General features: G+C 38.9%; 1 protein-coding gene across 1 annotated transcript in view; it reads left to right on the top strand.

Annotated features, from left to right (window-relative positions):
* GPC3 (glypican 3) overlaps window positions 1-26782 on the top strand; it is a 451757-nt gene that overhangs the window by 30281 nt on the left and 394694 nt on the right. Inside the window, exon 2 of the mRNA XM_040266185.1 lies at window positions 1699-1860. Within this exon, the coding sequence (XP_040122119.1) occupies window positions 1699-1860 (162 nt within the window). The remainder of the gene's footprint in view (window positions 1-1698; window positions 1861-26782) is intronic.

Raw genomic sequence — 26782 nt, 5'->3', positions numbered from 1 at the left:
CAAAAGCATCAATTCTTCAGCCCTCAGCTTTCTTCACAGTCCAACTCTCACATCCATACATGAGCACTGGAAAAACCATAGCCTTGACTAGATGGATCTTTGTTGGCAAAGTAATGTCTCTGCTTTTGAATATGCTATCTAGGTTGGTCATAACTTTCCTTCCAAGGAGTAAGTGTCTTTTAATTTCATGGCTGCAATCACCATACAGTAGGTAATATTAAAATCAGGTTTCTTTCACCTAGCATATTGTTTTAGGGGTTCATCTGTGTGGTGACATGTATCAATAGTTTATTTCTTTTTATGACTGAGTAGTATTCCATTGTATGTATATATCACAGTTTGTTTTCCCTTTACTTAGTTTTTTTTTTAATCTGTAGCATTTATCACTACTTGGCCTTACATATGCAGTTTGTTGTCTCCCAGGGGCAGGGTTGTTACAGGACTGCTGTATATCCACAGTGCTTGGCACATAGTGGATATCCAATAAAACATTTGTTGAATGACTCTTACTTCCATGGCTTCAATTTTCTTTCACATACTGATGACTTCCAGGGATATAGGAATGTGTTGAGTCACCAGTGAAGAGCAGAAAGCAGCAAAAGGGGTTTTTATCATTGAGAAACTTGGTAGATGGCAATTGTTAACTGAGATACAGAATACAGGAGACTTTGTGTTTGTGCTTCTGGGATATATTGAATTCAGTTTGGAGTATGCTGAATTTGAGATTCCCATAGAGTAGTTTGAAAATGTGGGATTTGGGAGCTGAGAAGAGAGGTAAAGTCAGGATTAGAGAGTTCAGCAGTCACAGGAGTTATATCAGATCATCGGGGTTGAGAGAGATGGAGAATGAGAAAGGGAGTCAACAACTTGTATGTGTTAGGCAGAAGAATAGGAAGCAAGAAAAGACAGATAAGAATAGCCATAGCAGTAGGGGGGTGTCTGTGGGTGTATGGGGATGTGTGGGTTCAGAGTAGGTTCACTAAAGCAAGAGATGGGGAGAATTTTAAATAGGGATTGGTTTACTGTGAGGACTGCAAAGTGTCACATTGAATAAGGACTGAGAAGAAAAGGTTCTGATTCCCTAATTTTGGAATAATCGAGAAGATGATTCATTTGGAAAATCTTTATCAAGATACAAAAATAAAAAAGCATTCTGCATCCTTTGGGAGGTGGTGAAGAGGTGGCTCAGAAATTCAGAGGAACAAGAGTTTGGCATTTGTGATAGAGCTAGAATTGTTGGGGTTGTAAGGCATTTTGGTGATTGTCTGTATGCTAATGTTAGCAGCATGGGATTGGCCAGACATACATTTCACTTGGTAATCATAACTGGAAGTTTGAAAATTGCTTCTTGGTTGTGTTCTCATTCATAAATTATAGTCATGAAAAAGAAATTGTAGGAGTGAAGACTGATCTTTTAACAGGCAAATTAAATATTGGTGTTCAATGATGTATACTTTGTGCTATAAATTAGTTTATGCAGAATTTATGAGTCAAACCTAGGCAATAAGTTCTCATGGTTATTCAAAAAGATGCAGTCATAAGGATAACTGGGAGAAATCAGGGATTATTTAAGATAAACTGTAATTTTAAATAATCAAGATTTTACTGTATTTTAAAAGAAATTGCATTGTTTTGCTGTATTTGCCTTGTGTGTGTGACATTCTGCTTACTGAAACATGAAAAACTTATTTGTTTCAGGATCAGATTTGCAAGTGTGTCTCCCCAAGGGCCCAACATGCTGCTCAAGAAAGATGGAAGAGAAGTATCAACTAACAGCACGATTGAACATGGAACAACTGCTTCAGTCTGCAAGTATGGAGCTCAAGTTCTTAATTATTCAGAATGCTGCAGTTTTCCAAGGTGAGTTCTGGGCATCATTTGAGATGTGCTGTGCAATGGCATCATTCTTTGGGCACTGGGCTTTTCACATGGTAAGTATAATTGAGAAATTACCATTCCAGTATTAATGCTTGATACAAAAACCTCCCAGTGAGAGATTCTGGTTAAGGAAAAACATGGTTTTTAGAGAAGCCACATTACAATCTTTGGGAAGGTGAGTATTGTCAAAAATCATTGTCCAAGGACATCCTGTTTACCTGTATGGAAAGGATATAAATCTCTGAAGAAAGAGTAAATGGTACTTTTTCTCCACCATCCCATTAAACTTGTTTAAAACGCAAAAAAGTTTACTTAAATACCACTTTTCTGCACAAGTTAGTTGGATATTTGTGGAACATGCACAAACTCTTTCTGACCACTGGGACTATTTTCATTTAAGAGAGAGAAATTGGCTTAATGGCTCCACATTTTGTCATCTGTGTGAGTGGCTATCTTTCCTCTCTTTCCGAATCTCAGTACTTACTATGTGTGTGTATAAAGGATAGCTAGGAGCGATAGTGGTGATAGCAAATATGTGGGTAGTGCTACATGCTAGGTACTCTTGGAGGTGTTTTACATATATTAACTTGTTTGATCCTCACAGGAAACCCTTTGAAGTAAGTAGTATTATTAGTTTCCCCATTTTATGGATGAAAACTCAAGGCACAGAGTGGTTAAGTAACTTGCCCAAGGTCACACAACTAATAAATGAGGAAAGTAGGATTTGAACCTAGACAGCCTGACTCGCCGAGCGTTTGCTTTTAGCTGCTTCATTACACCACTTTCTGTGAAGGAAAGTTAATTATGGATATTGGAGGTTTCTTCTATCCTTCCTTAAGCAGATGGAATGAGCTGCCTTCTTGTCCCACAAGGAGAGAATTGGGGTCAGGTGAAAAAAAAAAAAAACCACTTCTGACTCCTTGACATTCAAAATCTTTTGATTTATGGTACCTTTATAAGAATTAATCTGTTTGAATTGTAAGGTGGGCTGATTATAGCTTATTTTGTCTATTGTAACGAAATACTTAGAATTAGCTACGAAAATTATTCAAATTAGCTAATAAAACATACATTCACAACAGTTCCTTGGGTCAAAGCCTCAGGGGACATTGGGCTGATTATATGAAGTATAATACAGAAGCTTGAATTATTTGTTAAAGCTATTTATGCAGTCAGACTCTTGTGAAGAGTTTGTTGAGACTAACAATTTGGCAAAAGAATGAATAATTTAAGCTCATTTTAAAAATACATGTACCATTCATGTACTTCTCAGATTAGTTTTGGAGCTGATTCGTTGGGTGAAAGTGGGGTGATAAGAAGTGTTGTGACGCCGACAATCGAGTTGAAGTAAGGCGGAATCTTACTCTGTGGGGTGGCAAGGTGCCTTTCTAGAAGGTAGTATTTGTGATTTGTTTCATTCCCAGAGAAACCAAGCTCACAGATGTTATCTTGCTACCTTTTCCTGGCTGGAGCGGGGTGGTGGCGTGATCACACTGGTGTTGTAGTGCGGAGTAAGCTGATGCTGGTTGCCCATCTGAGGACCTTGCATGCCAGTATTCATATCTCCATCCAGTTCTGCATTTTGCATGTTGGGTTTTCTACTTCTGGAACAGTGCAAGAGTAGGAGAGAAAGTTTTGACAAGATTTTGGATTAGCTTCCAACCACGGCTGCTTTAGAATGGAAGTTGAACATTTGTCATATGAATAGATGGTTGGGGGGACAATACCTATTTATTAGCTGTCCTCTCTCTCTCTCTCTCTCTCTCTCTCTCTCTCTCTCACACACACACACACACACACACACACACACACACACAGACATCATTTCTCAAATTGTGGGGACAACCCTAGCAAAGGTACCTGGAGACAACTATGTGTAAACTCATTACTGCTGCCACCTTCTCAAGGCTGGTGCCTTGCCACCATATGGACTCATTTGGTATCTGTTTCATTCTGTCTTCTTACTCCTTTCCTGCTTATTTTTTCTTCAAAAAAAATAAACCCCAAAAGAAAAAAATAAAACATGGTCCTAGACCTCAAGGCAATTATACTATGCTTGTAGAGACATTGCCCCAAATCCTTTTTGTACGATTGTCCCCTTGTTTGGAGAGACAAGACTACAATCAGGGACTGCTACAAGATGTATTATTAATTACTGAGAAAAAGAGTATCTCCCTTTATTTTCTTATAACTACTTAGTATTCCAATTAATTTAAATTGGGAGCACAGTTGCTTTTTCTCTAAAATACACCCCGTCCCCAAGATTCTGGTAGAACAATTTATCGAGAAAATTGCTCCAATACTTCACTCCTGTGAAATTTGATGTGAGCTGTTTTCACCACATGAAGTTGAAGAAGGCGCATCTTGATCTTGGCTTACATCCACAATGTCTTTAGGATTCCTTCACTAGTCCACATTGGGGGTATTAAGTAGTGAGTGCGTTCTGCAAATATGTGCACAGTTCCACGAGCAATCCTTACTGCCTCGATTTGGAGTTTATGTCTTCTTTTGCAGGAAGCCTTTGCCCTCATAAATGAGCCTGGGGCCCTTTGCTACAGTGGTTGGAATGCTCTACTGCTAATGTTGTTTTGATAATGATTGAAGCATTAAAAAAGTTGTTCTTTATTTTCAATCTTTGCATTGCCTCGTTTCCTAAATTTAATTTACTTTGATGTGCTAAGTAAAATGGGGCAGCACAATCGTTTTTTGTTTCTGCTTAATTAATTCTTTTTGAAAAACCCCTTCACTTAAAGTAGATTTCCTTTTCTTTTTTTCTTCTCCACTACCTAATAATGAGGATGATGATGATGATAATGCTAATAATAATAGTGATAGTAACAGTTTGTTAAGTGCCTACTCTATGATGCTTACTTTTACATAATTATCTCTCATTCAATTTTCCCAGCAGCCCTATGAAGTTCATACTGTAATCGTCTCCATTTTACAGATGAGGAAACTCAATGATGCCCAGCTTTTTCCAAGCCATCATGTGACATGGTTTTCCTTGTTCTTAGTGTGCTTGAGGTAAAACAAAATTGAGAAGTTGTAGGATTTGTGGTCCTTGGGAAGAATAATGGGATAGAATTCTGAATTTTTCATCATATCTCCACCACCTATCTATCTTCAAGCCTTGAGTTCTGCTTTCTTTGTAGAATTTTAAACTTGTACGGGAAGATCCCCTGGAGGAGGGCATGGCAACCCACTCTAGTAGTCTTGCATGGAGAATCCCATGGACTGAGGAGCCTGGCAGGATGCAGTCCATGGGGTCATAAAGAGTTGGACACAGCTGAAGTGACTTAGCACACACACACCATCAGGAAATATTTGGGGTATGTCCAGGTTTTTCCTGTATGTTAGAGGATTCCAGTCTTTCCCAAGTTTCCACTGACTTGGAGTGAGAATACTCTTCAGAATGTAGCAACACTTTGCTTTTCTGGAAGTTGCCTCTCTCACAACTGGAAGTCTCTCTATCAGAGAGGAGAAATGGTGGGTAAGCAGCAAACATCTCTGTGCACCTAAAATGAAGCTCCTGGTTATGTAGTTGACTCATCTGAGAGCTCCTGGGTCCTTGTTCAGAGCCTACTACTGTTCTGCATTTATGCGCAGTCTTTACAAACTTTATTTTCTAGTTTTCTAGTCACTAGTAGATAAACGGTTAACTAGAAGCGTTTTTTTGAAAGACTGCCAGAGGAAAGTACATATGAGGAGCAAGAAGTTAACGAGTGACAGTAAGAGTAGAGGACATAAAAGTGACTCAAGCACTCATTGAATGTGGCAGCTGGGAGCATCTTATAGAGGGTTATATTGCTACGTGCCTCATAGCCCCTAGGTTATAGTAGATCCAACAACTAATGTCCCTAGTGATGGCTATGAATTGATAAGGAAAGATCAAGTTATGTTCATTTTTTCCCCTGAATATTTCCATTTTGAATGGCTAAAAATATTTTTGGTGCTGAAAGGCAAAGGAGGACACGCTGGACTTGGAGTCAGAAAAATCTAAATTCTGGTTTTATGTTTATGGGCTTTATGACTTTGAGTGGTTACTTAGACTCTAATAGCCTCAGTTTGCTTATCTGCAAAATGGAGACAATAATTACAGTCCTGCTTCCATCAGGAGTAGACGTAATATATGCGAAAATGTCTTGAAAACTGTAAAACACTATATACATGCAATATTATCTAGACAGTTCATTTTTGTGGCTGCTTCACCCCACATGGGCCAGATAAATGATGCATTACCATTGCAGACAGTAACCTAGATAAAGCTGGAGTTCCTGATGTAATTTAACAACTTTTGCCAAGTGTAGGTGATGCTGAAGCAGCTCCAGTGCGCAGGTGAAACAGCACTTAGGCAAAGGGCCCTTTGAAAGAGAGGTTTATTTTATGCATTCATAGATATGAAGCTGTGTTGTTTGAAATGCCAATACTTCTTGAGCAATCCTTTTTTAAGCTTCTGAAATCTTCTCAGAAGGCCCCTACCTGGTGTATTTTACACACAAATGAGAGGCTAGATCACAAAGGCATTGTTGTGTTCAGGTCATGTTTTCATTGTATTTTCTGGTCCATTCTACCAGGGCAGAGAGGAAGAAAAGTGCTGTCTTCATCCAGTGTTGGAAGGCTTTCTCCTACCTGTTCTCCATGGAAGAGATGAATGGCGCAGGGGCAGTGCTTTGTGCTTCTTTTCTTTCTCTGCTCCCTTATTTTCCATTTCCATCTGCTCTTTTTTTTTTTCTGTCAGATTCCTGTCTCTCCCACTCCCCCCTAAATAAAATTGTCCTTGGTTAGAACACCCTTTTCCATCAGCTCAGAGCAATTTCTCCAGTTATTCTGCTTGAAATAACTGTTTAGGGACATTATTCAAGCAAAGCTTTTTTCCTTCACAGTTAATATGTGACTAAATAATTGCTTGAATGTTGATAAACATGTTTTTGAGATTCAATCATTTGTTAATTTAGTTTTTATAATGTGGTGGGGGTTTTAAGTGAGTACTGAGCAATTTTTCTCCATTTCACACATTTTTTCCTGCTGCCTACTCTGACAGTTCTCCTGCCCATGCTGAGCTGCAGTGAATCCTCAGCACAAACTGCGGGCCATTCTGTCACAACCCTTTCTTTTTCAAAAACAACATACAGAAGAGAATAATTACACTGATGTCTAATCAGGACTTAATTCATTTGCCAGGACCAAATGTAATAACATTAAACTGAATTGGAGAATTTTAGGAACGCAGACCATGACCATGAGTGAGGTTATATATCCTCAAAAATGTAAATTATTAATCAAACCACTCATCTGTACAGCAAAGCTCTAGTAATCCCATTATAAAAGGGTGAATTCTCATCAGAGGCCAGAAGATGCTGGCTTTAATTAGTGAACTTTTATGGTGTTGACTCAAAGAGATATTTTGGTTATAAAGTTTTAAAAAAATGTGATTAATTATTAGTACTATTGGAAAAACAATTGGAAACTGGGCGTTTAAAGTTATTTTGGTTTTAAACTAAGAATTTTTTGGATTTAATTCAGTTTCAAATTCTGTGGCTGTAGCAGAGCCAGAGACAGTTCCGGGGGGTAGGGGGTGTGGGTAGAGTTGTAAACCTTTCCTGTGTCCTCTCTTGATTTAGAAGTCAGTCATTAGACTGAAAACTGTTTAATAAAAGGAGCTTAGAAATATGAATCAGTGGGCAGGTGGGGACTGTTCTTGGGCCAATAGTGGGGTGAGGAGATTATGCAGATTAACCCTTTACCCCAGCCTGTGCCCCTTGGTTCTGAATTCCCCCCTGGAGCTGCCTTCATCACTGCCCACCTTCTCACTAGTGGGCCTGACAAAGCAAATTAGAGGAAATTGTCCCTGCCCTCTAGAAGCTTCCAGGAAAAATACCACTTTTGCCTGGAGTGATTACTCCCTCCCCTTCCCTACTGGGATTTGTTTACTTTCTGAAAACATATGTTCCTCCTCCTCTTTCTGTCTCACTGAGTTGTACTACCTGATAGCAGAGTAATGAAGCATATGTTCCAGAGATTTGAATTCTCCTGTCAATCCAGTGGAGGTACAAACAATTTGCCTTTAAGCTGGAAATGGTATCACAGAAATGAAAAATACCTTTCCTTCTATTGACTGTGAGATGCTTCCAGGGGCTGCTGCACACCGTGGTACTCCTCCTTTTGCTGTCTGCTCTTTCATTCAGTCATCAGGTCTTGCTTCTTCTTTCATACTTCTTCCCATCTTTTCCCCACATTCTGTTCCCCTTTGCCTTACCTAGGTCTCAGTCATCTCATTAATCACATACCATTGCCTTGTAGCTCTGTTTCTCTGATTTTAGTTTCAGGCTCCATCAGCTCACGTCCAGGCCACCTGCAAAAGCTGAACTGGGTTTCATGTCTTTAGTCTCCTCCCTTGCTTCTCAGTTCAGCAGTGGAATGAGTGTAAGTTCAAGATGGCAGGCTCTGGGATCACTTGGGCTGGGTTTGAATGAGTCTAGGTGGCAGAGGTAGGAGATGTGGAGCTGGTGTGGAAGAGAGAAATTGAAGGCTTGCAGTAAGAATCACAAACCTCCTGTCTGAATATGTATTTAAGTCAGTGAAAGATGAATGAAAAATTTCCTGTTCTTCAGTGTTTTACTTATATTATCTCATTTAGACCTCACACGAACCCACAAAGTTGGTACTATTTATTATTAGCCTCATTTCATTGCTGAGGAAGTAGAGGCTTAGAGAGATTAAGTAACTTGTCTAAAGTTGCATAGCCAATAAATAAATGGAGCAGACAGGAGTTGAACCCTGGACATACAGCTCCAGACCCTGTGCCCTTAATCACCATGTGTTTTATAGCCACTGTGTATTTTGTTTCATGGTCAAGGACAATCTCCCCAGTTCTAGCTTTCTTGCATGGGAATTCTATTATATTTAACTAAGTAACATTTGTTGAGCAAGTATCTAGCATGTCTGAAGGCAGGCAGGTATAGAGAATTCAAAGATAAAAACTACTTCATGCCTACTTTCAAATAGCTCAAGTTTCAGAAACCAAGACTTTAATACATGAGTAATTTGGGTACAAGGCATCCTATGAGAAATTCAGTAAGAAAAATGTTAGCAGGTTTCTCTCTAGTGGTTAGGAGTGGATCCAGGTTTTTTAAGGCTCAAACGTTACAGAATTTGAAGGTCCTCTTAGAAAAAGGAGACAAATGTACAAAAACAAAATGCCTGTGGTTCTTCTAGAAGGAGGCTTGCAAGTGCGGGTTCCTGTAGTTTGTTTCATTAACTTCATAGGAAATTCACCTCTGTATGGGGCTGTGGGGTTGGAAGAGATTAATTTCAACCAGAGGGCAGAGATTCTTGGAAGAGATTGCCTGTATGAATTCTCCAGACAGATGTGGCTCTTGATCAAAGAGAAGGGCCAGTGAGGGAGTTAGGTAAATCAGTACACATCTTTCTGTAAATTTAAACTAAACTTTAAACATTATCAATTGCCTACTAGGTACAAGTCTTTCTGGACTTCTTGCTAGCCCTTTAGAAAGTAGTTATCCCTTTGGAAAGGGCAAAACACCTAGGCAAGAAGCAGGGGGTGGGGGTGTAATGAGACAGGCATGCGCTCTGGCTTCAGGTAGACTGGAATCTAAGTCCCAGCTCTCCTACCTCCTCTCTTTGTAACCAAGGGCAAGTCATTTCTCTCTGAGCCATGAATTAAAGAGGGTTAAATCTAGTGAGGATAGAAGAACCCAGCTCTGTGCTGGTCTATAGGAACCAAATGCATGGTAGCCATTGTTTTTGTTATTCCTTCTCATACATTTATAAGCATAATTGTGTATGAAATATAATACCTGCTTTGCAGTATTGAATGTCACATACCTGGCACATATACATTAAAAATGCTTTTCATGTTATAATATCATTTAATTAATATACAGTGCTCTAATATACCCACTCATAATCTTGTCATTCCGAGAAAACTATGTTTTCAGAAAATAGCATTTCTGTGTGTTTTCATTCTTTCTCTGTGTGTATGTGTATACTTAAGACTAAAAAAAGTATATGTTTTCTCCATAGTCCCCTAGTGGTCTGAATGAGTTAATGTAGCCTCTCGATCTAAGTAGCAATGGCAGACTCTGATTTCATCCGGTTGATTAGGAGAGGAAGGAGAACAAAAATGATGAAATATGGATGTTTATCTTGCTTCCCTCCTTTGGTTGAAGTTCTTTAGCATTAGTACTGGACTCTATTAACTGAAATATAATTATCAGATTAGACCAAGTTCTACTGTATTCCCTCTCCTGGGATCCTATGTTCGTTCTTTCTAGCACTTACCGAATTGATAGTGATATATGATGGTTATTTTATTAACATGAGTCTCCTTTACTAGAGAATAACCTCTCTGAAGGTGGGGCTGATGTGTATTCTACCTCAACCCTGTATCCCCCAATGAGATAGCGGACACTCAGTAAATGTTTCAGAAACATACACATATACGCACAATTAAAATAAGTAATATTAATAGAAGCAGGTTACTGTCTCTTCCACTTCCTCTGTAATCACTACCATGATGACCAGATGGACAGAAAAGTATAAGCTATTGCCTACAGCATTTATTCCTAGGTTTTGAAGTCTACTCAGATGTAAGATCTTAAAAGTCTAGATAGTGGATTGATGCTTTCCCATTGAGATGAAATGTCTTATGTTTACCTGAGCCTCAGCCTCTGCATCTAGCCTCACCATTCCCTGGCTGGTCTTTTCCTCCAGCCTAACCTCTTCACAGAGAACAGTGAACAAAGTGCAAAGCCAAAGATGTACATCTTGTGACCAAGAATAACAAGAATGGTGGCATCGATCACCTTTTCCAGATACACTCTTATATGTCATTCTTGATTACTGTGGGCACTTTAATACAGCAAACTTTGTTTGAGAATATTCTTTTTTTAAATAAGTTTTTAGTATACAAATGAATATACATGTTTATTAGATAAAATGAAAAAAACCACAAAGAAATGAAACAGTAGAAAATAAAATGACCCACATTCTATCCCCCAGAGGATAACTACTATTAATGTTTTAGTATATAATTTAACATACTTTTGTTCAGTATTGTACAGATATAGGTATGTATATATTTAAAAAATGGATAACACTGCTCTTTCAAGTAATGCAGTATAACCATCTTTCCATGTAAATATTTGTATAATATAATAGTAATAGAATATTTAGAGGTTACCTAGTACTTAGTCATGCTATTTTCTCATATGTTATTAATCCAACTCTCTGTCGTTAGAAATTCAGGTTGCTTTCAGTAGACCATAGTAAAATAATGTCCGTGTAAGTAAGTATTTATGCATATCTTTATTTCCTTAGGATGAATTCCTGGAACTGGAATTGCTGGGTCAGGGGCTTATGCAGTTTTTAAGGTTTCTCACATTTATTGCCTATTTGATTTCCATCAAGTTGTATCTCTTCTCACTCTTTGTTAGCAATGTATGAACGTCCATTTTCCTGACCATTTGCCCTTTTAGAATAACCCCAGTTTAGGTGAAGAAATAGTACTCTTTTCTTATCAGGAAACTTTGTTGATCATTTGTACTTTTTATTTTGTGATTTTTCTCATTAATATTTTTTTATCTTTTAAAAAATTTAGCTATTCATTGTTCTTATTGAAATGCCCTTTTCTTATTGATTTTTAAGAGCTCTTTATATATTTAGGATCATAACCCATTTTATATGTTATATTGATTTTACTGATTTGTTAATTCAATATTCATTTTTTATGGTGCTTTAAAAACACTTCCAGTCAAATGTATCAATATCTTCCTTAGGCTTTCAATATAGCCTTTGGATTTTGCCTAATTGATGTTAGCCTTAGGTGAATCAAAAATATGTTCTATTTCCTATTCTGACAGTAGCTGTGTAAAAATTGGTAAGTAATTTAAAGTGTCTGAATTTGTTTTCTTATGTGTGTGATAACACCGCATCTACCAACTTGCCAGAGCTTTTGAGGACCAAAAGAGGTAATGTATATAAAAATGCTTTGAAAAGTTTAAAGGATTATTGTTGTTGTTATGCAGTTATCTTTGACACTGACCATTAGTCTGAATGAGTTCCTGTTTATAGTACTGCTATCAGCATTGCCTTTTTCCCCTGTGAATTTGAGACCTTTCTGACCATTTACTAGGATATAATCTTGGTCTAGAATTGCACTGAAGTCTGTGCTCTGGTAGCTGGAAAGGCCCTGGGAGGGTGGTGAAATGTTGCCTGCCACCAGTCTCGGCCTGGAGCATGGATTCTGGGCACCCTTCCCACCTTCCCAGCTGGGAAAATGGGCCCTGGAACTATTCTTTGAAGTAGTATGCGTGTTTACTCCCACATGCCCAGCCCATGAAGGGTAGCTAAAGAAACTCATTCAGTGAGGCCAAAGTGCCTGTTCCTGTCCAACAGAGCAGTAGGTGGGAGAAAACCCAAAGCCTTCTGTCCACACTCGTATTTCTTGGGGACTGGAAAAACAGTACTCTTTCTAGCAATTAACATTTGAAACAGACACACTGGCCTATCAGATAAATCAGCAATTTAGCATTGTTTTGTGGTACATATTCTGGAGAGAGTTGTTTATTAGGAAAACCTTTTTCTTAAAAAAATTATGACCAGAATTCTCCCTCTCTAAATGCCAGCTTAAAAAAATCAGAGGAAAAACAATTAAGCTATCTCATGCATCAAAGTAATCATTAGTAGAAAAACAAAGTATGTTCTTTCTGGCAATCTCTGCCAGATGGTTGAGATGGGTGATAGTGGAAGAAGAGGCTTAAATGATACACATATTATTTCAAATATAACCTTGAAGGCTTTTGTTTGTATTTTGATGGGAGGGGAAGATAGTGTATACTTGCATAACTTAAGCCTTCTTGAAGGTCAGAGGCCTCTGGATAGCTGCTTAGACATTTGTGAGGTTAGACATTTGAACTCGTCTGGGTCACTTACATGAAGGAGAAGCAAGGTTAACTAAGTTTACTGAAAGACTGTATACTAGGTTTGATTAATCTTCCTTATGGTAGTGATATGGCTAGGTATTATTATCCCCATTTCACAGACATGGAACCTGGAGTTCGGAGCCATTAAGCAATCTGCCCAAGGCCACATAACCAGTAAGTGGCAGCATTAAGTTTCTAGCTTTAAAGTCATTGCTCTTTTCATTGAGCCACACTGTCTCCCTTGGAGGTAGAAGATAAAAATAAGATTTATGAAGTGATAAAAATGATCGTAGAGAGTTTTGAGAAATAGAAAGTGCTGTTAGGAATCTGTACAGTAATGGAGAAATAAACAAAATGCCTCAAGAATGGCCCCCAAATTTTATTTGGCATAAGGCTTCAAATTCCATTGATGTGAAACGATTCTCTGTAGGGACATACTCTGGCGAGTTAATTGTACCCCGAGTATTCTGTGGCAGCATGGCAGCCTTTCCTATTGCCTCATAAAGAATCGCACACACCCCCTTCAGAGTTCATTTTAGTACTTTTCAGGCTGACATCTAAAGGGGCTGCTACTCTGACAAACACAATCTGGCCAGATGTTATTATTTTGCACTACATTTAATTTCTTCCTGCCAAAGATTTAGACTTCTTTTCCCTGATAAAGATCAGGGGAAATTGTCTGGTATTTACAAAATCCCATCCAGGCGTATCTGTTACAATGTTCACTTAGCAAAGTTTATTAGATTATTAGGGCTTTAAACCCTTGGGCTCTTTCGGTATTGAAATTAAAAAAAGAAAAACCCAAACATCTTCAACAAATTTAAGTGGCATAATTAGACCCTGGGCTTGTCTTACAGGCATTTTAGAATTATGAAAATGATTTAAATAGTATTTGCTTCCTGAGAAACTTGCTGAGTTTGACAGGGATGAAAGGAAGGCGGTTATGCTCCTTTGGTCTCCTGAGTTAATGGGGAAAGTGATATCTGGAACTGAAATAAATTTGCTATAGTTGTATGGTGAAATCACTCCCATAAGTAGTTAGCCATACCACACAGGGCCTCTCTTTCTTGGCCTAGTTAAAATGTGGGCACGACAGTGTTAGAGAAACATGGGGGTCTGTCATTTCTTTGCTCATAAAATCTATTTAGAGGAAACACTTACCTGGACTCCTTGAACTCGAATTCTCTGCTCATATCTTCTATACTAGGTGTATTAAGACTTTAATAGAAATATTCAATATTTTAAAGGTATGGTTTGTATACACTTTTCCTCAAGAGATTTCAATGTGCTTTATGTTCACTGATTATATTTTCAAGCATTTCCAGTTGAAGTTTTGTGGCACTCTTGTTATTTTTTCTTTTGTGTAAATGTAAACATGGGAGGGTTGAGAAGGTGACCTGTATTAGTCAAAATAAGGAACTCAGAACTGATCTGAAGCTTTGCCTATACGATGTACATGGGAGAGAGAAGCTAGACAGAAGCAGTCTAATTATGCTTATTTGTTTGGGGAGTGGGGTGGACTGGTACTAATTTAGGCACCAGAATTCTGGACCATCAGACTTGGCATAACAAGAGAGAGGACTGTTTAAGAACATTGAATGCAAGTGTTAATTACATATGTCAACTTGGGCATTTTCTTCTATTGTATATTTATTTGGCATTAGACTAGGTTTTTAACAAATTATTAAAGCATAGTTCTTTAGAGACTATGTTAGAAATGTCCCACAAATAAAGCAGGACCACAGTTGGGCTTTTCCTTTTTATTTTGAAAGTGGTCAGAAGCCCGTTATATGGAAACTATAATAATGCAGACATACATCTGTACAGTGCTGTAAGTGTAACTGTAAGCGTAGCAGTAAGTGCTGAAATGGCAGAAGTGAAGGCAAGGCAGGAGGTAAATATTTTGTAAAAATTAATGATCTAGAGTGAACTCTCATTAACTTTTGGCTCTGTTAATTTGAATATTGTGATAATTTGACTTGGACTGAAGTTTACAAAAGAATCTGCTAAACAAATTAATAGTGTATATAAGATTTGTAGGAAGGCATGTTTAATTTGCTTGAAGGACTTGAGCAAGCCCATTAATTGGGGCTGCTAATTATAATGAGCTTTGCTTATTAAAGCAAATCTGATAGAAACTCTACTTAGAAACACTTTATTAGCAGTGATTTAGAGTTACTCCAGGTATGGAAAAAAATAATAAAAAGTAGTGTAGTGTTTAAGAGAATAGATTCTGGAACAAATTGACTTTGAGCTTGAATCTTGTTACCTAGGGGAGCACACTTAACCTCTCTAAGCCTCAATTTCCTTAAACAGGGATAATAAATAATAGGACCTAACCACACACACAATTGTTGTGAGAAGTAAATGATATGATGCTTGTAAAACTTAACTTAGAATAGTGCTTAGTATACAGCAAGTGCCCAGTAAATGTTAGCTGATGTTTGTTATTCTTGGAAAGTAGTTGTTAATCACACTTAACTAACTTAAACTATCCTTTCCTTTATCAGATCAATTTAGTGAAGATGTTCCAGGACAACATCCTGCTTGTTGAGCTAGCCACTCCTAAATTTGGATGAGAGGCCCTCTGGGGACAATAACTTAATAAATTGCTTTCCATATTCTATAGACCAAATGTACACATGGAAAGGGATGATGACCAGATTCAAAGGCTTTTTAGTTTCCCAGGAAGGAAATTCTAATTGAGCATATTTTATGTTATTAACCTAGTTGACCATGCATTGAGGTTGTGAAGGTATTTTGGATCCTGAAAAATACCAAGAGTTTATATGTCTGAATATTGTAACATTTCTAATATTATTCCTTTTCTGCTATCCCGTTGATACTACATAAATTATAGGTGTTTGTTTTGAAAGAAAAATTGGTAAATATTGGTAAATATAAAATAGGATATAAATACCACCCAGAATCCTAACACCTAGAGATGACCATAAGTTTTCTGGCTTTCTCTCTGCATATATTCAAATACACATATGTAGATTTTCTTACAAAAATGGAATCATACTGCACTCATTAAAAGCAATGCTAGTGATAAAGCAGAGAGTGTACATGTTATTTTCAGGTATGCCTTAAAATAGGGTGTTAATTGGTAATCATGAGGTGGACTTGAAAAATTGCATATAATTTTACATCTGAGAGTCCTTGATCTGTTTCTGTTAAGACCAATAGAAATTCAGCACAGAGAATATGGACTTAATTATCTTTATAGGTCCATTATTATTCATATTTGATGTCTGTGTGTATAAGTGTGTGTGTGAGACAGAGAGAGAGAGAGAGAGGGAGGAGGCAGGCAGGCTGCCTGTGTATCCTGGGTGGAGATTTCTCCCTGTTGTGTGGTCTAGTGACAAGAGCATTGGACTGGGAATAAGAAGATAGCAGCTTGTAGCTCTGACTCCATCATGACTCACTGGATGACCTTAGGCAATTAATTTCATTTCTCTGGGCCTTTGTTCATTTTCTCATATATGAAATGTGGGGTTAGACCAGATAATTTCTACAGCTGCTTGCAGCTTAGAGAATCGGAGTTGTTTTGTTTTTAAGTCAAAGTTGCCTGTCTGCCTGGAAGAACCTGAGGGTCTGTGGAGATTTTCCTAAAGAGAGGACAGTGATGAATTTCAATAGTTTCTTTGGCGCCAGATAGACCAAAGCTGTAATTTTTAGCCTATCAGGCATTTGACTTTTGAAAGTGCTAAATCCTCCATTAGGAATAAATGTGGAAGCTTCAGGTTATTTATTGTTATTTACACTTTCCATTCGTAACTGTCAGTGTCACAGGTTCTGTCGACATAACTGCGTCAATGAGGTTAGCTTTAATCAGTTTAGTGGCGGCTAAGTCACAAATATATCAAATAGCCAATCATAATGCAGGAGTCCTCTAAAGCCTGACTGAATTATTTATTTTGTTATGATGAAAATGTCTGGGCTTTATTGGTTTTTTTTTTTTTTAAGAACTTGATTCAGCTTGAAGTCTAGAAGATAAAAGATCAGTGATTGTCTCTTAGATTTTTATTCTGCCTTCCTTCAAGGCTTTTCATTTTTCACAAGCCGTTGTTAACACTTTTAAGTCAAGGTGAGAGAGCTGTGATATTTTTTATCCTAGGGGTTTAAGCATATGTGAAAAACTTTTACCTTTGATTTCTTGTTCCATTTCTGTCATGTGGAAGCTGTGTGACCTTGGACTAACCACTTAACCTGTTTGAGCCTCATTTTCTTTGTCTGTAAAATGGGGATAATCTTAGTCTTTTCTAAATCTCAAATTGTTTTGAGACACAAATAAGATAATGCTTTAGTTGTCATACAAATGTATGATAAACTTATGATTATCATTAAGTTTAGTGTTATCATTTAGGCCTTTAGTGAGTAGGTCTGACTTGATACAATAGATATTTGCGTGTGTGCATAACAGTCATGTCTGACTGTTTGTGACCCCATGGACTGTAGCCCACCAGGCTCCTCTGTCCATGGGATTTCCCAGGCAAGACTACTCGAGTGGGTTGCCATCTCCTTCTCTAGAGGATCTTCCTGACACAGGTATTGAACCCGTGTCGTGCTGAAAAATTATATGGAAGCCAATTTTATAAATCAAAACTCTTCTATGTCTTACATTATATCCTGATAATCTTACCCACAGAAAATTTTGTCCTCCAGAGGTCATTAAAAAAATAAAGGATTCAACAAACTTAAAATATACTCAGTACTGATAAATGAGCAATATTCAAATTAAACATGTGTACTGCAAATCATATTAAATACAGTGCTACAAATATAGCTCCAGAGACTCTGAAAAGGGAAATAATTCATCATGATTCAAAAATGCTCAGGACATTTTAGGGGATGGGTTGAGGAGGGTGGGGGAATGGGCCACGGGCAGTGCGAGGTCAGGGCGAGAAGACAAGAAGAAAAACATTTAAAATATAGCTGAACAATCCTCTCTGTGTCAACCCATGCAGCTATTACCAACCCCCACTGCACACTTATTATTCTTTTTCCAGACATCTTTAATACAGACAGTGAAACTATAGTAAAAATGTGGCTTTGTACTTAGAATAGAGTTGTATGGGCTCTCTAAGAATCACTTTTGTTTTCTTTTTTTTTTCTACCCAGCCATTGAGAGGCCCTGATTACCAGCATAACAGTAAAGAAAAGAGAAATAGTTAGAGCCAAAGCAAAACACAAAGGAAGCAAGATTAGAAAATGGAAAAGCATGGAGGGAGAACATTTGAGTATAGTAATACGGTCACTCGTAGGAAGAAACTGTTTCAGGTTTACATACTTAATTATCTCATGTTTAAGTTGAATCGGCTAATTAATTTTCCTGTGCTAAAGCAGATTTACAGGTACTGAGCATGTACTAACTGAGAGTGACACTTACTGAAAATTGAAGAGTTAGGTGGATTTATTCCTGATGTGACTGAAGCTGTGCTCCCAGGAATGATTTTTCAGGCTCATCTTATTTCAAAGTCCTTGGGAAGCTCATCCCATGGGGAAATACCAGCCTTAGGACCCAAACATATAGGTTCCTATTCCACCTTGGTCATTCTAGCTTTGGGACCTGCAGCCAGCGTGGATCTTTTGTCAAGCTTGCAGGTCTCTCTGCCACCTTGCTCAGGCCTGCCTGCTCCATGCTCCCTTCCTGTATGCTGTGCTGTGCTAAGTCACTGCAGTCGTGTCCGACTCTTTGTGACCCCATAGACTGTAGCCCACCAGGCTCCTCTGTCCATGGGGTTCTCCAGGCAAGAATACTGGAGTGGGTTGCCATGCCCTTGTCCAGGGGATCGTCCCAACCCGGGGATCGAACTTGCGTCTCCTGTATCGCCTGCATTGGCAGGAGGATTCTTTACAACTATTGTCACCTGGCCAAACTAGAAATGATGTGCTTTGGATGAAGGAGGAGGATTTCTGTCCCCTTCACTGAACTGACGCTCCTTGAGTATCTTCTTTGAGCCTATCTTTGTATCTCTGCCTCCTAACTGAGTGGGTAGATGCACATAATAGATTCTCAACACATGCTGGTGGAACTTTAATATCTCTAAACCTTGGGTTCTCATCTATAAAATGGAGCAGCTTCTTTTCCAATCTATCTTATTTAGGAGAATATGAAGATGTATATATAAAATTGCATATTAAACCAAACAGCACTGTACACTCATTCATGTAAGGGGCTATTACAAATTAGAGTTGTTATGTGTAATTCACATTTTAAAATTTAGGGCTATTTTCTTAATGGAACTTGATCAAGTTAACCTTTCTGAAGTGTAGATTGTCTGTCCAAAGAGGTGAGTAGATTACCACATTGGTCTTTTAACTGGACAGGTTGCAGGGGATTCACAAAACCCCTGAAATTGTATATAAAATGTTTTGTATATGTGACTTTTTTGGAAGAGAGAGCACATATCTCAAATCAGATTTGGGGGTCTATGTACCTCAAACAGTTGAGAACCACAAGGCTGACTAATCTCTAGATTTCATTCTCCTGTAATCTGATTCTATGAAGAATCCTAGTCTGAATAAATAGATTCAAAGTTCTGATTATTTAATGGACTTAAGTAAGTAGCCTCAGTTATTTTAACGGCACTTAAGTTAGAATTCCCAGATTTAATAATACCCATTTCAGTACTGATCGTTGGCATATTCTGCTACCACTCAGATTCCAACTTGGCTTGAGGGAAGAACTATTATTTCAAATGTTGCCTCCCATCTACTTTCTCAAATGTAGTTACTTTGTCCTCACCTATATTGCTTTTTAAGAAGGGCTGTATTTTGGTCTGTAGAATTAGAAACTTTACTCATGTTTGTCAACTGAGTGCAATAAACATTCCTTAAAGAAATAAAATAGCAATAGCAAAACTAAAGCCCAGGAGAGGCATTGGAGGAGTTGCACCATTTAGGAGCCCAGCTGTGTTTGTTCTGATCATAATGAAGCTACTGTATACCATTTAATTCTCTTGGGAAGTGATACAGTTAAAGTCCCAACATCTGTAGAAATAGCAAGGTGGATTCAACTTTGTTATGTACACTGAACTTTCTATTTTCATGAAGAGAGATGAGAGAAAAACTACCAGATGAGGAAGTATGGGCAGTTTTTACAGTGAGTAGAAGGAGGTAGTCTTCCAGTCTGTTTTAGAATCTTATTCATTGCTGGCACTGGAAGGAGAAGACTGCTAACCATGTGGGTGATCTCACCATTATCTTTGGGAGGAGAGCATCTCTAGCCAGTCACTTGGAATGATACAGTGGGAAGGAAAGAAAAAAAAAAACAGCCATTGACTAGGATGCAGAAGATAAGAGGTTTTTGTTTATGGCTCTGCCACTAAGCAGATAGTGTATCACTGGGCAAGTCTCTTCCTGATCCTGAGCTTCTTGGCCTAGTTATCATCTAGGGGCCTGTTCCAGTGTCAGTCACTCAGCTGTGTCCGACTCTTTGCGACCCTAAGGACTGTAGCCCACCAGGCTCCTCTGTCCATGGAATTCTCCAGGCAAGAATACTGGAGTGGGTAGCCATTCCCTTCTCCAGGGGATCATCCCCACCCAGGGATCCAACCTGGGTCTCCTGCATTGCAGGCAGATTCGTTACCATCTGAGCCAATGCTGTAGTTATTTTTAATAATAATTATAACAATAGAGTTTCCATATAATAGTCTACTGGGTGCAACTATGTTAGTGTTAGTAGCTCAGTCATGTCTGAGTCTTTGTCGCCCCATGGGCTATAGCCTGCCAGGCTCCTCTGTCCATGGAATTCTCCAGACAAGACTATTAGAGTCAGTTGCCATTCTCTTCTCCCGGGGATCTTCTTGACCGAGGGATCAAACCCATGTCTCCTGCATTGCAGGCAGATTCTTCACTGTCTGAGCCACCAGGGAAGTCCCCACTATGTTATGGGTTTTAAAATAAAATTGATTTACTTACAGTAATCCTGTTAGGTAGGTGGTATTATCTCCATTTTATGGATGAGGAAAACTGAAGTCCAGAGAGGATAAGCAACTTGCTCAGGTGCTGGCATCTGCCCACTCCTTCCTGATTTCTCTTCCCTGCAGCCAGTCACCACCAAATCCTGCTAGTTATTCCTCTTCACTATCTTTATCATCACTGCCCTGGTTTCAATGCTTAGCTCTAGTCTGGACTTTTAAACCACTTTGTAACTAATCTCTCTGCCTCCAGTTTTATATCCTTCCTCTAGTGTCTATCAGTTTTTAAGAAGTAACTCAGATATCATTTCTTTTAAGAAACCTTCCCTGTCTACCCCCTCCGCTGGATTATGTTACCTTCTTCTGTGTCCCATAGTACCTTGTTTATCTCTGGTCTGCTTCGTTAACGATATAATACTAGCCAATATTAACTTATTTAATTTAAATATTTAATCTAATAGTTGTCTACTATCTACCAAGTATAATACTATTCTAAGCTCATTATATCCATTAAGTCATCGAATCCTCACAGCAACCATATGAAGTGTAAGTAAGTAAGTGAGGTCGCTCAGTTGTGTCCGACTCTTTGCGACCCCATGGACACCAGGCTCCTCTGTCCATGGGATTTTCTAGGCAAGAGTACTGGAGTGGGTTGCCATTTCCTTCTCCAGGGAACTTCCCGACCCAGGGATCGAACCCAGGTCTCCCACATTGTAGACAGACGCTTTACTGTCTGAGCCATCAGGGAAGTCATATGAAGTGTAGATATTATTAATACCATGTTTTACAGATGTTCAGTAAGTTGCCAATGATCACAAAGCTATTGTGTACCAGAGCTGAAATTTCAAACCCAGACACACTTGAGAGCCTGGGTTCTCAGTCTCTGCTCTATACTGTCTTTTGCCTCAAGTACTGCCTTCACCAGGGAGCCTTCTATGGCTCTTTTTAAAATTACTTTTAAAAATAATTTGGATTTCATAAAGTCCAAATTAAAGTTTGAAGCTGAAAATGCACCATCAGGCACTTTTGATAGACTTCGAGGCTTCCCTGATTGCTCACTTGGTAAAGAATCTGCCTGCAATGCAGGAGACCCCAGTTCGATTCTTGGGTCGGTAAAATACACTGGAGAAGGGATAGGCTACCCACTCCAGTATTCTTGGGCTTCCCTTATAGCTCAGCTGGTGAAGAAGCTGCCTGCAATGTGGGAGACCTGGGTTTGATCCCCTGGAGAAGGGAAAGGCTACCCACTCCACTATTCGGGCCTGGAGATTTCCATGGACTGTGTAGTCCATGGGGTCACAGAGTCTGACATGACTGAGTGACTTTCACTTCCACTTTGATAGACTTGAAGCACTAAGTTGACCCCGGGATCAGATAATTCTATATTTCTATAAAGCTAAACACTTCAGAACATTTATACTTTCAGGAGACACATGGTTCCTATTTTCCAGGTAACAAAATTGTGGATAGAGTTGTCTTCCATTCACATTCTGATGAGGAAGACCTTGGTCCAGGAGGTGCTTTTTCATGTTAACCTTTTCTTTCAGGAAGCACAGAAAGTGTTTGGTGTCTAACCGAAGAAGCACTCACGAGTGATTTACAGGGGCGCTTTGTTGATTCAATCTAGTTATTTGATGCTGTCTCATTTTCTTTTCCTAAACAACTTGTGAATGAGCGTGTCTGGGAGGATTGGATAGAAAAGAACATGCATATCAAGGTTTTATTGCCTGGAGGCTTATGTGAATCAGCACCTTCATTTTACTGAGTTTCTTTTTGCCTCAAGTGCCAGATTTTCTCCATCTTTCTTCGACAATGTCAAGTAGTTCGGTAGGTGCATTACATAATTTTCATAGTGAGAACTGCTGTTGTTTATTACAAGAAGGCTTTGAGAAAGGGTTCTAATGAGACAGGATTGTTGATTCTCCCTGGGTTTTGACTTTCTAAGAAAGTCACTTATTCATAAATTGTCCCTCCACTTGGGGCTATGTACCACCCTGAGAACTTTTCTCCCCTGAAACCCCTTACCCTCAAGAGAGAGTGGGAATGACTTGAGTGGAGCAGGGAAGTTAAGTGGGTCTGGCTAGACTCCTTCACCATGGCCCTCTGTGAAGTCCGTGGAGGCTTGGCAAGAGCTTGAGTCCTTAGTTTTTGATATATTTTCAAATTATGCATGTTATTTTCTGAGATGGAGAAGCGTGTATAGTATTTAGATGTGCCTAATGCAAAAAAAAAAAAAGCAATACAGAAATATCTAGAGAGTGAAAAGTGAAAATAGAAAAGTTCTAAGTCCCCTTTTGTCCATCTCCCTCTGTCTGACTGGCTATGCTGACTGGAAATACGGTACAGTTTGATGTGTGTGTCCTTCCTAAACCATTTCCCATGCCTTTGTTTGTATATATGCACACTCACTAGTCACTCTCAATTTTTTCCCTATGTAAATGTGACCATACCATATGTGCTGTTTTACAATATAATTTTTCACTTCATATATCTTACGACGTTTTTCAAAATAAGTACTGAAAGGTTTTGTCCTTTTTAAAAACAATTGTGTAATGTTCCTATCCATGTCCTCTCCTGTTGGCACCTGGGTTTGTTATTTGCTTTTTTTGCTCTGACACACAGGGCTGAAGGGAATATGTTTAGTCATATCTTTTCATGCACTTGAAAAGTTATACCTGGAGCAGAAGCTGTCTAGGATATCCCTAGAAGGAGGACTTTTGGGTCCAAGGCAACATTTCCAGAGGCAACAGGCCAGTTTTACATTCTGTGTTACCTCCCAACATGCAGAGAGAGCCAGCATTTTCCATATGTCACTGGGGAAGCACCTAACTGATTGCTCCAGAGGACTGACCCTGAGCAATCTGCCTAGGAGACTGTCCTTCTTTCAGTGGCCCAGAAGTCAAGGACCAGCAAGGACAACTTAACATGGCTGAGCCCTGTTAAGTTGTCTCAAGTAGAAGACGGTCTTCTAAATCCTGCTGTCATACTATAGGCTGGAATTTTGAGGGCAGTTTTTGGTAAATGCCTCAAAAACTTTATTTCTCTGTTTTTGTTAGCCAGTCAACAAGTATTCAGGAGCATCTACTGTATGCCATATACTGCAGTGCATTTTCAGACACGCACATGGGATTATGCAGCTGTACTCCTCAAATATGTAGTCTTGTCTGCTTATGGATATGCTCGCCATTATTTTTTATGTCTTAATTAAGGGCTCATAGGAGAGATGCTTTGACTTAGATGGACTTTCAGTTGCATTTCACAAATAATATTCTTAAAGTGGGTTTGTTGTTTGGGTTTTTTGTTTGTTTGTTTTTTGTCTCTTTTCATATAAATCACTGTCTATAGAAAAACATCAAACTGTTTTCACAGAAGGCAGGGAAATAAGTTGTTTACACATCACCATTTGATTCTCTTTACCCTCCTCATCCTCATGACAAACATCTCAGCCACCCAAGTGAAGTTATTTTAAACCTCCAAGCTATCCATGCAAACAAGACCCCTACAGCTAAGGAGTTTGGAGCAAGAAAGCATGGGGATTGTCTGCTATTTTTGTAGTCTCTCTTCTGGGTTCAGAATATTTTTTCCTGTGTTAATTCACTACCAAGAGGTTTGGTTTTTGTTCTGTGTCCTTTTTCAGTTCTATAAATTAAGGAAGGTGGTTCTATAATGTCACAGTATCTCAGAGTTGATAGGGAGCATTAGAGGTCCATCAAATGCAGCCCTCCTGCCTTCGTGTGACTCCTCTGTACAATGTATTCTGAGCCAGTTATCATTTGGTCTTGGAGTGAAAACCTCCTCTGATGAAGGAATCCTGCCCTTTAAGAAGCAGCCCGTTTGATTTTTGGTCAGCTTTAATTGCTAGTTTTTATGTTAGTTTGGGGCAAAGTCAATCTCCTTGTAACTCTTTTGCCATACTAGTCACTCTCATGTGGATAAGCTTCTATTTGGTGACTAGTCCCCTAAATTGCAGTGCCCAGAATTGCCCAATACAGAGCACAGAGTAGCCTCCACCTCCTATGGTCTACATCAGTTAGTTCAGTTCATTCGCTCAGTCGTGTCCGACTCTTTGTGACCCCATGAATCGCAGCACGCCAGGCCTCCCTGTTCATTACCATCTCCCAGGGTTCACCCAGACTCACGTCCATCGTGTCCGTGATGCTATCCAGCCATTTAATCCTCGGTCGTCTCCTTCTCCTCCTGGTCTACATATGATTCTTTTATTGAGGCAGCCAGCCTAAGACACTATTGAGTCAATGAGTGTTGATCTTAAAGTCAAGCAAAATTCTCCAAATTGATGTCATCAGCCTTCATCCCATGTTTGGGTGTTGGTCTTATAATATAATAATATCTTGTCAAATTTCAGCTAAAAGTGTAGCCTGTTGAGATCACTAGGATTTCAAAATGAGTTAACTGTGCCTTCCAGCTTCATGCAGTTTGTAAATTTGATCAGTGTACCATTATGCCATCATACTAGCCATTGATAAAAATGTTGAGCAGAGCAGATCACGTAGGTTCCCCATCAGAAATTTCCTTTTGGATTGATATTAGTCTATTAACTAGCACCTTTGGATACAGCCATTAAAGCAGCGAAGGAACTAGCTAGCAGTATTCTTTCCAATCTCTAATAATCTGTCTTGGACATGACTGTTCACTTTGTTCTCAACCCTCTTGAAATCCAGAAGCAGTATATCCACTGTTTTCCCTTAGTTTTCAGTCCAATACTCCCATCATAAAAGGAAATGAGGTTGCTCTGGCATGACTTGTTCTTGTAAAACTATGCCAGCTTCTTGTGATTGCTTATTTCTTTGCTCACAAATCTGCTTGATGCTGTGTTCTGAAATCCTGCTTGAGACTGATGTTAGACTGATGAGATTATTATCTGTGACAGCCACCTACTTTTCCCCTTCAAGGAATATGGGAACCAGAGGGGCTTTGTTTTCTGGTCCCCCCTCACCAGTGTTTCCCAAATGCTCTTTTCTTTGTCACCTTTTCCTATGCTGGGCTGACTCTCCTTCCCATCCCTTCAGAACACTGCCCTCAGTTTTCCTAGGTGACACCTACTTAGTATGCTAATGGGTGCTAATGGACTAAAATGTATTCAACAATGAGTAATCTGTTTGCTTTCTGAGCAGGGCTGAAATCCCAACTTGTGATTAGGATGGTGGTAATTTTAGGCATCATGGCGGATATTAATGTAGTGTGGGAGGCTAAAACCTTTTGTTGCCTCTCAAATAGGTGACTGCCATTTAAACTCCATGTATGGCTTTCTGCCAATTGTGTTGGGGGCAATTTGAAGCGAAATTGATTGGCTAATTGCTTGTGGTCATCCGGCTTTTCAGCTGCCCGTGTAGCATCCCTGGAGGTAATTAGCACTTCCAGAATTGGGGGTGAATTGGAGTTATTCATGGTCATGGCTTCTGTTGTGGGAGCCAGGGCAGCAGTAGCTTAGTTATGAGTGAATCAGTTTTACTTTAAAATGATTACTGAGGATTGATGAGTTTCTTTAACAATTTTAAAAAATCCATTATGGAGGAGTTTGATATACAATTGCCTTCTAGAGTCATTTAAAGTGGCCAGTTGGGTTCTATATATTGTGTGATAAACTCATTGGTAGGAAATAGCTTCAAAAATGTTGAGCATTTTCCAAAAGCGACTGGAATTTCAATTGCAGCCCTATAACAGCACACATAGTGGAATATTTTTCAGCCAGTGTTATGCTAAACAGTATAGAATATATTTTTCATTAAGAATGTCTTCATATGTAAATGTCATGTAAAAACCACTGATATCTGTATGTGATCCCCAAATTTAGAATCATCAGCACTTCAAGGTGATTGCTCTCTTTTAAAAACAATGTTCCTCATGAAAAGATGCTCAACATCACTCATTATCAGAGAAATGCAAATCAAAACCACAATGAGTTACCATTTCACGCCAGTCAGAATGGCTGCTATCCAAAAGTCTACAAGCAATAAATGCTGGAGAAGGTGTGGAGAAAAGGGAACCCTCTTACACTGTTGGTGGGATGCAAACTAG

The sequence above is a fragment of the Oryx dammah genome, unplaced genomic scaffold (assembly GCF_014754425.2).
Source record: "Oryx dammah isolate SB20612 unplaced genomic scaffold, SCBI_Odam_1.1 HiC_scaffold_23, whole genome shotgun sequence".
Taxonomy (NCBI): Eukaryota; Metazoa; Chordata; class Mammalia; order Artiodactyla; family Bovidae; genus Oryx; species Oryx dammah.
Note: the sequence above shows the minus strand (reverse complement) of the source record. Positions and strands in the feature narration are given on the sequence as shown.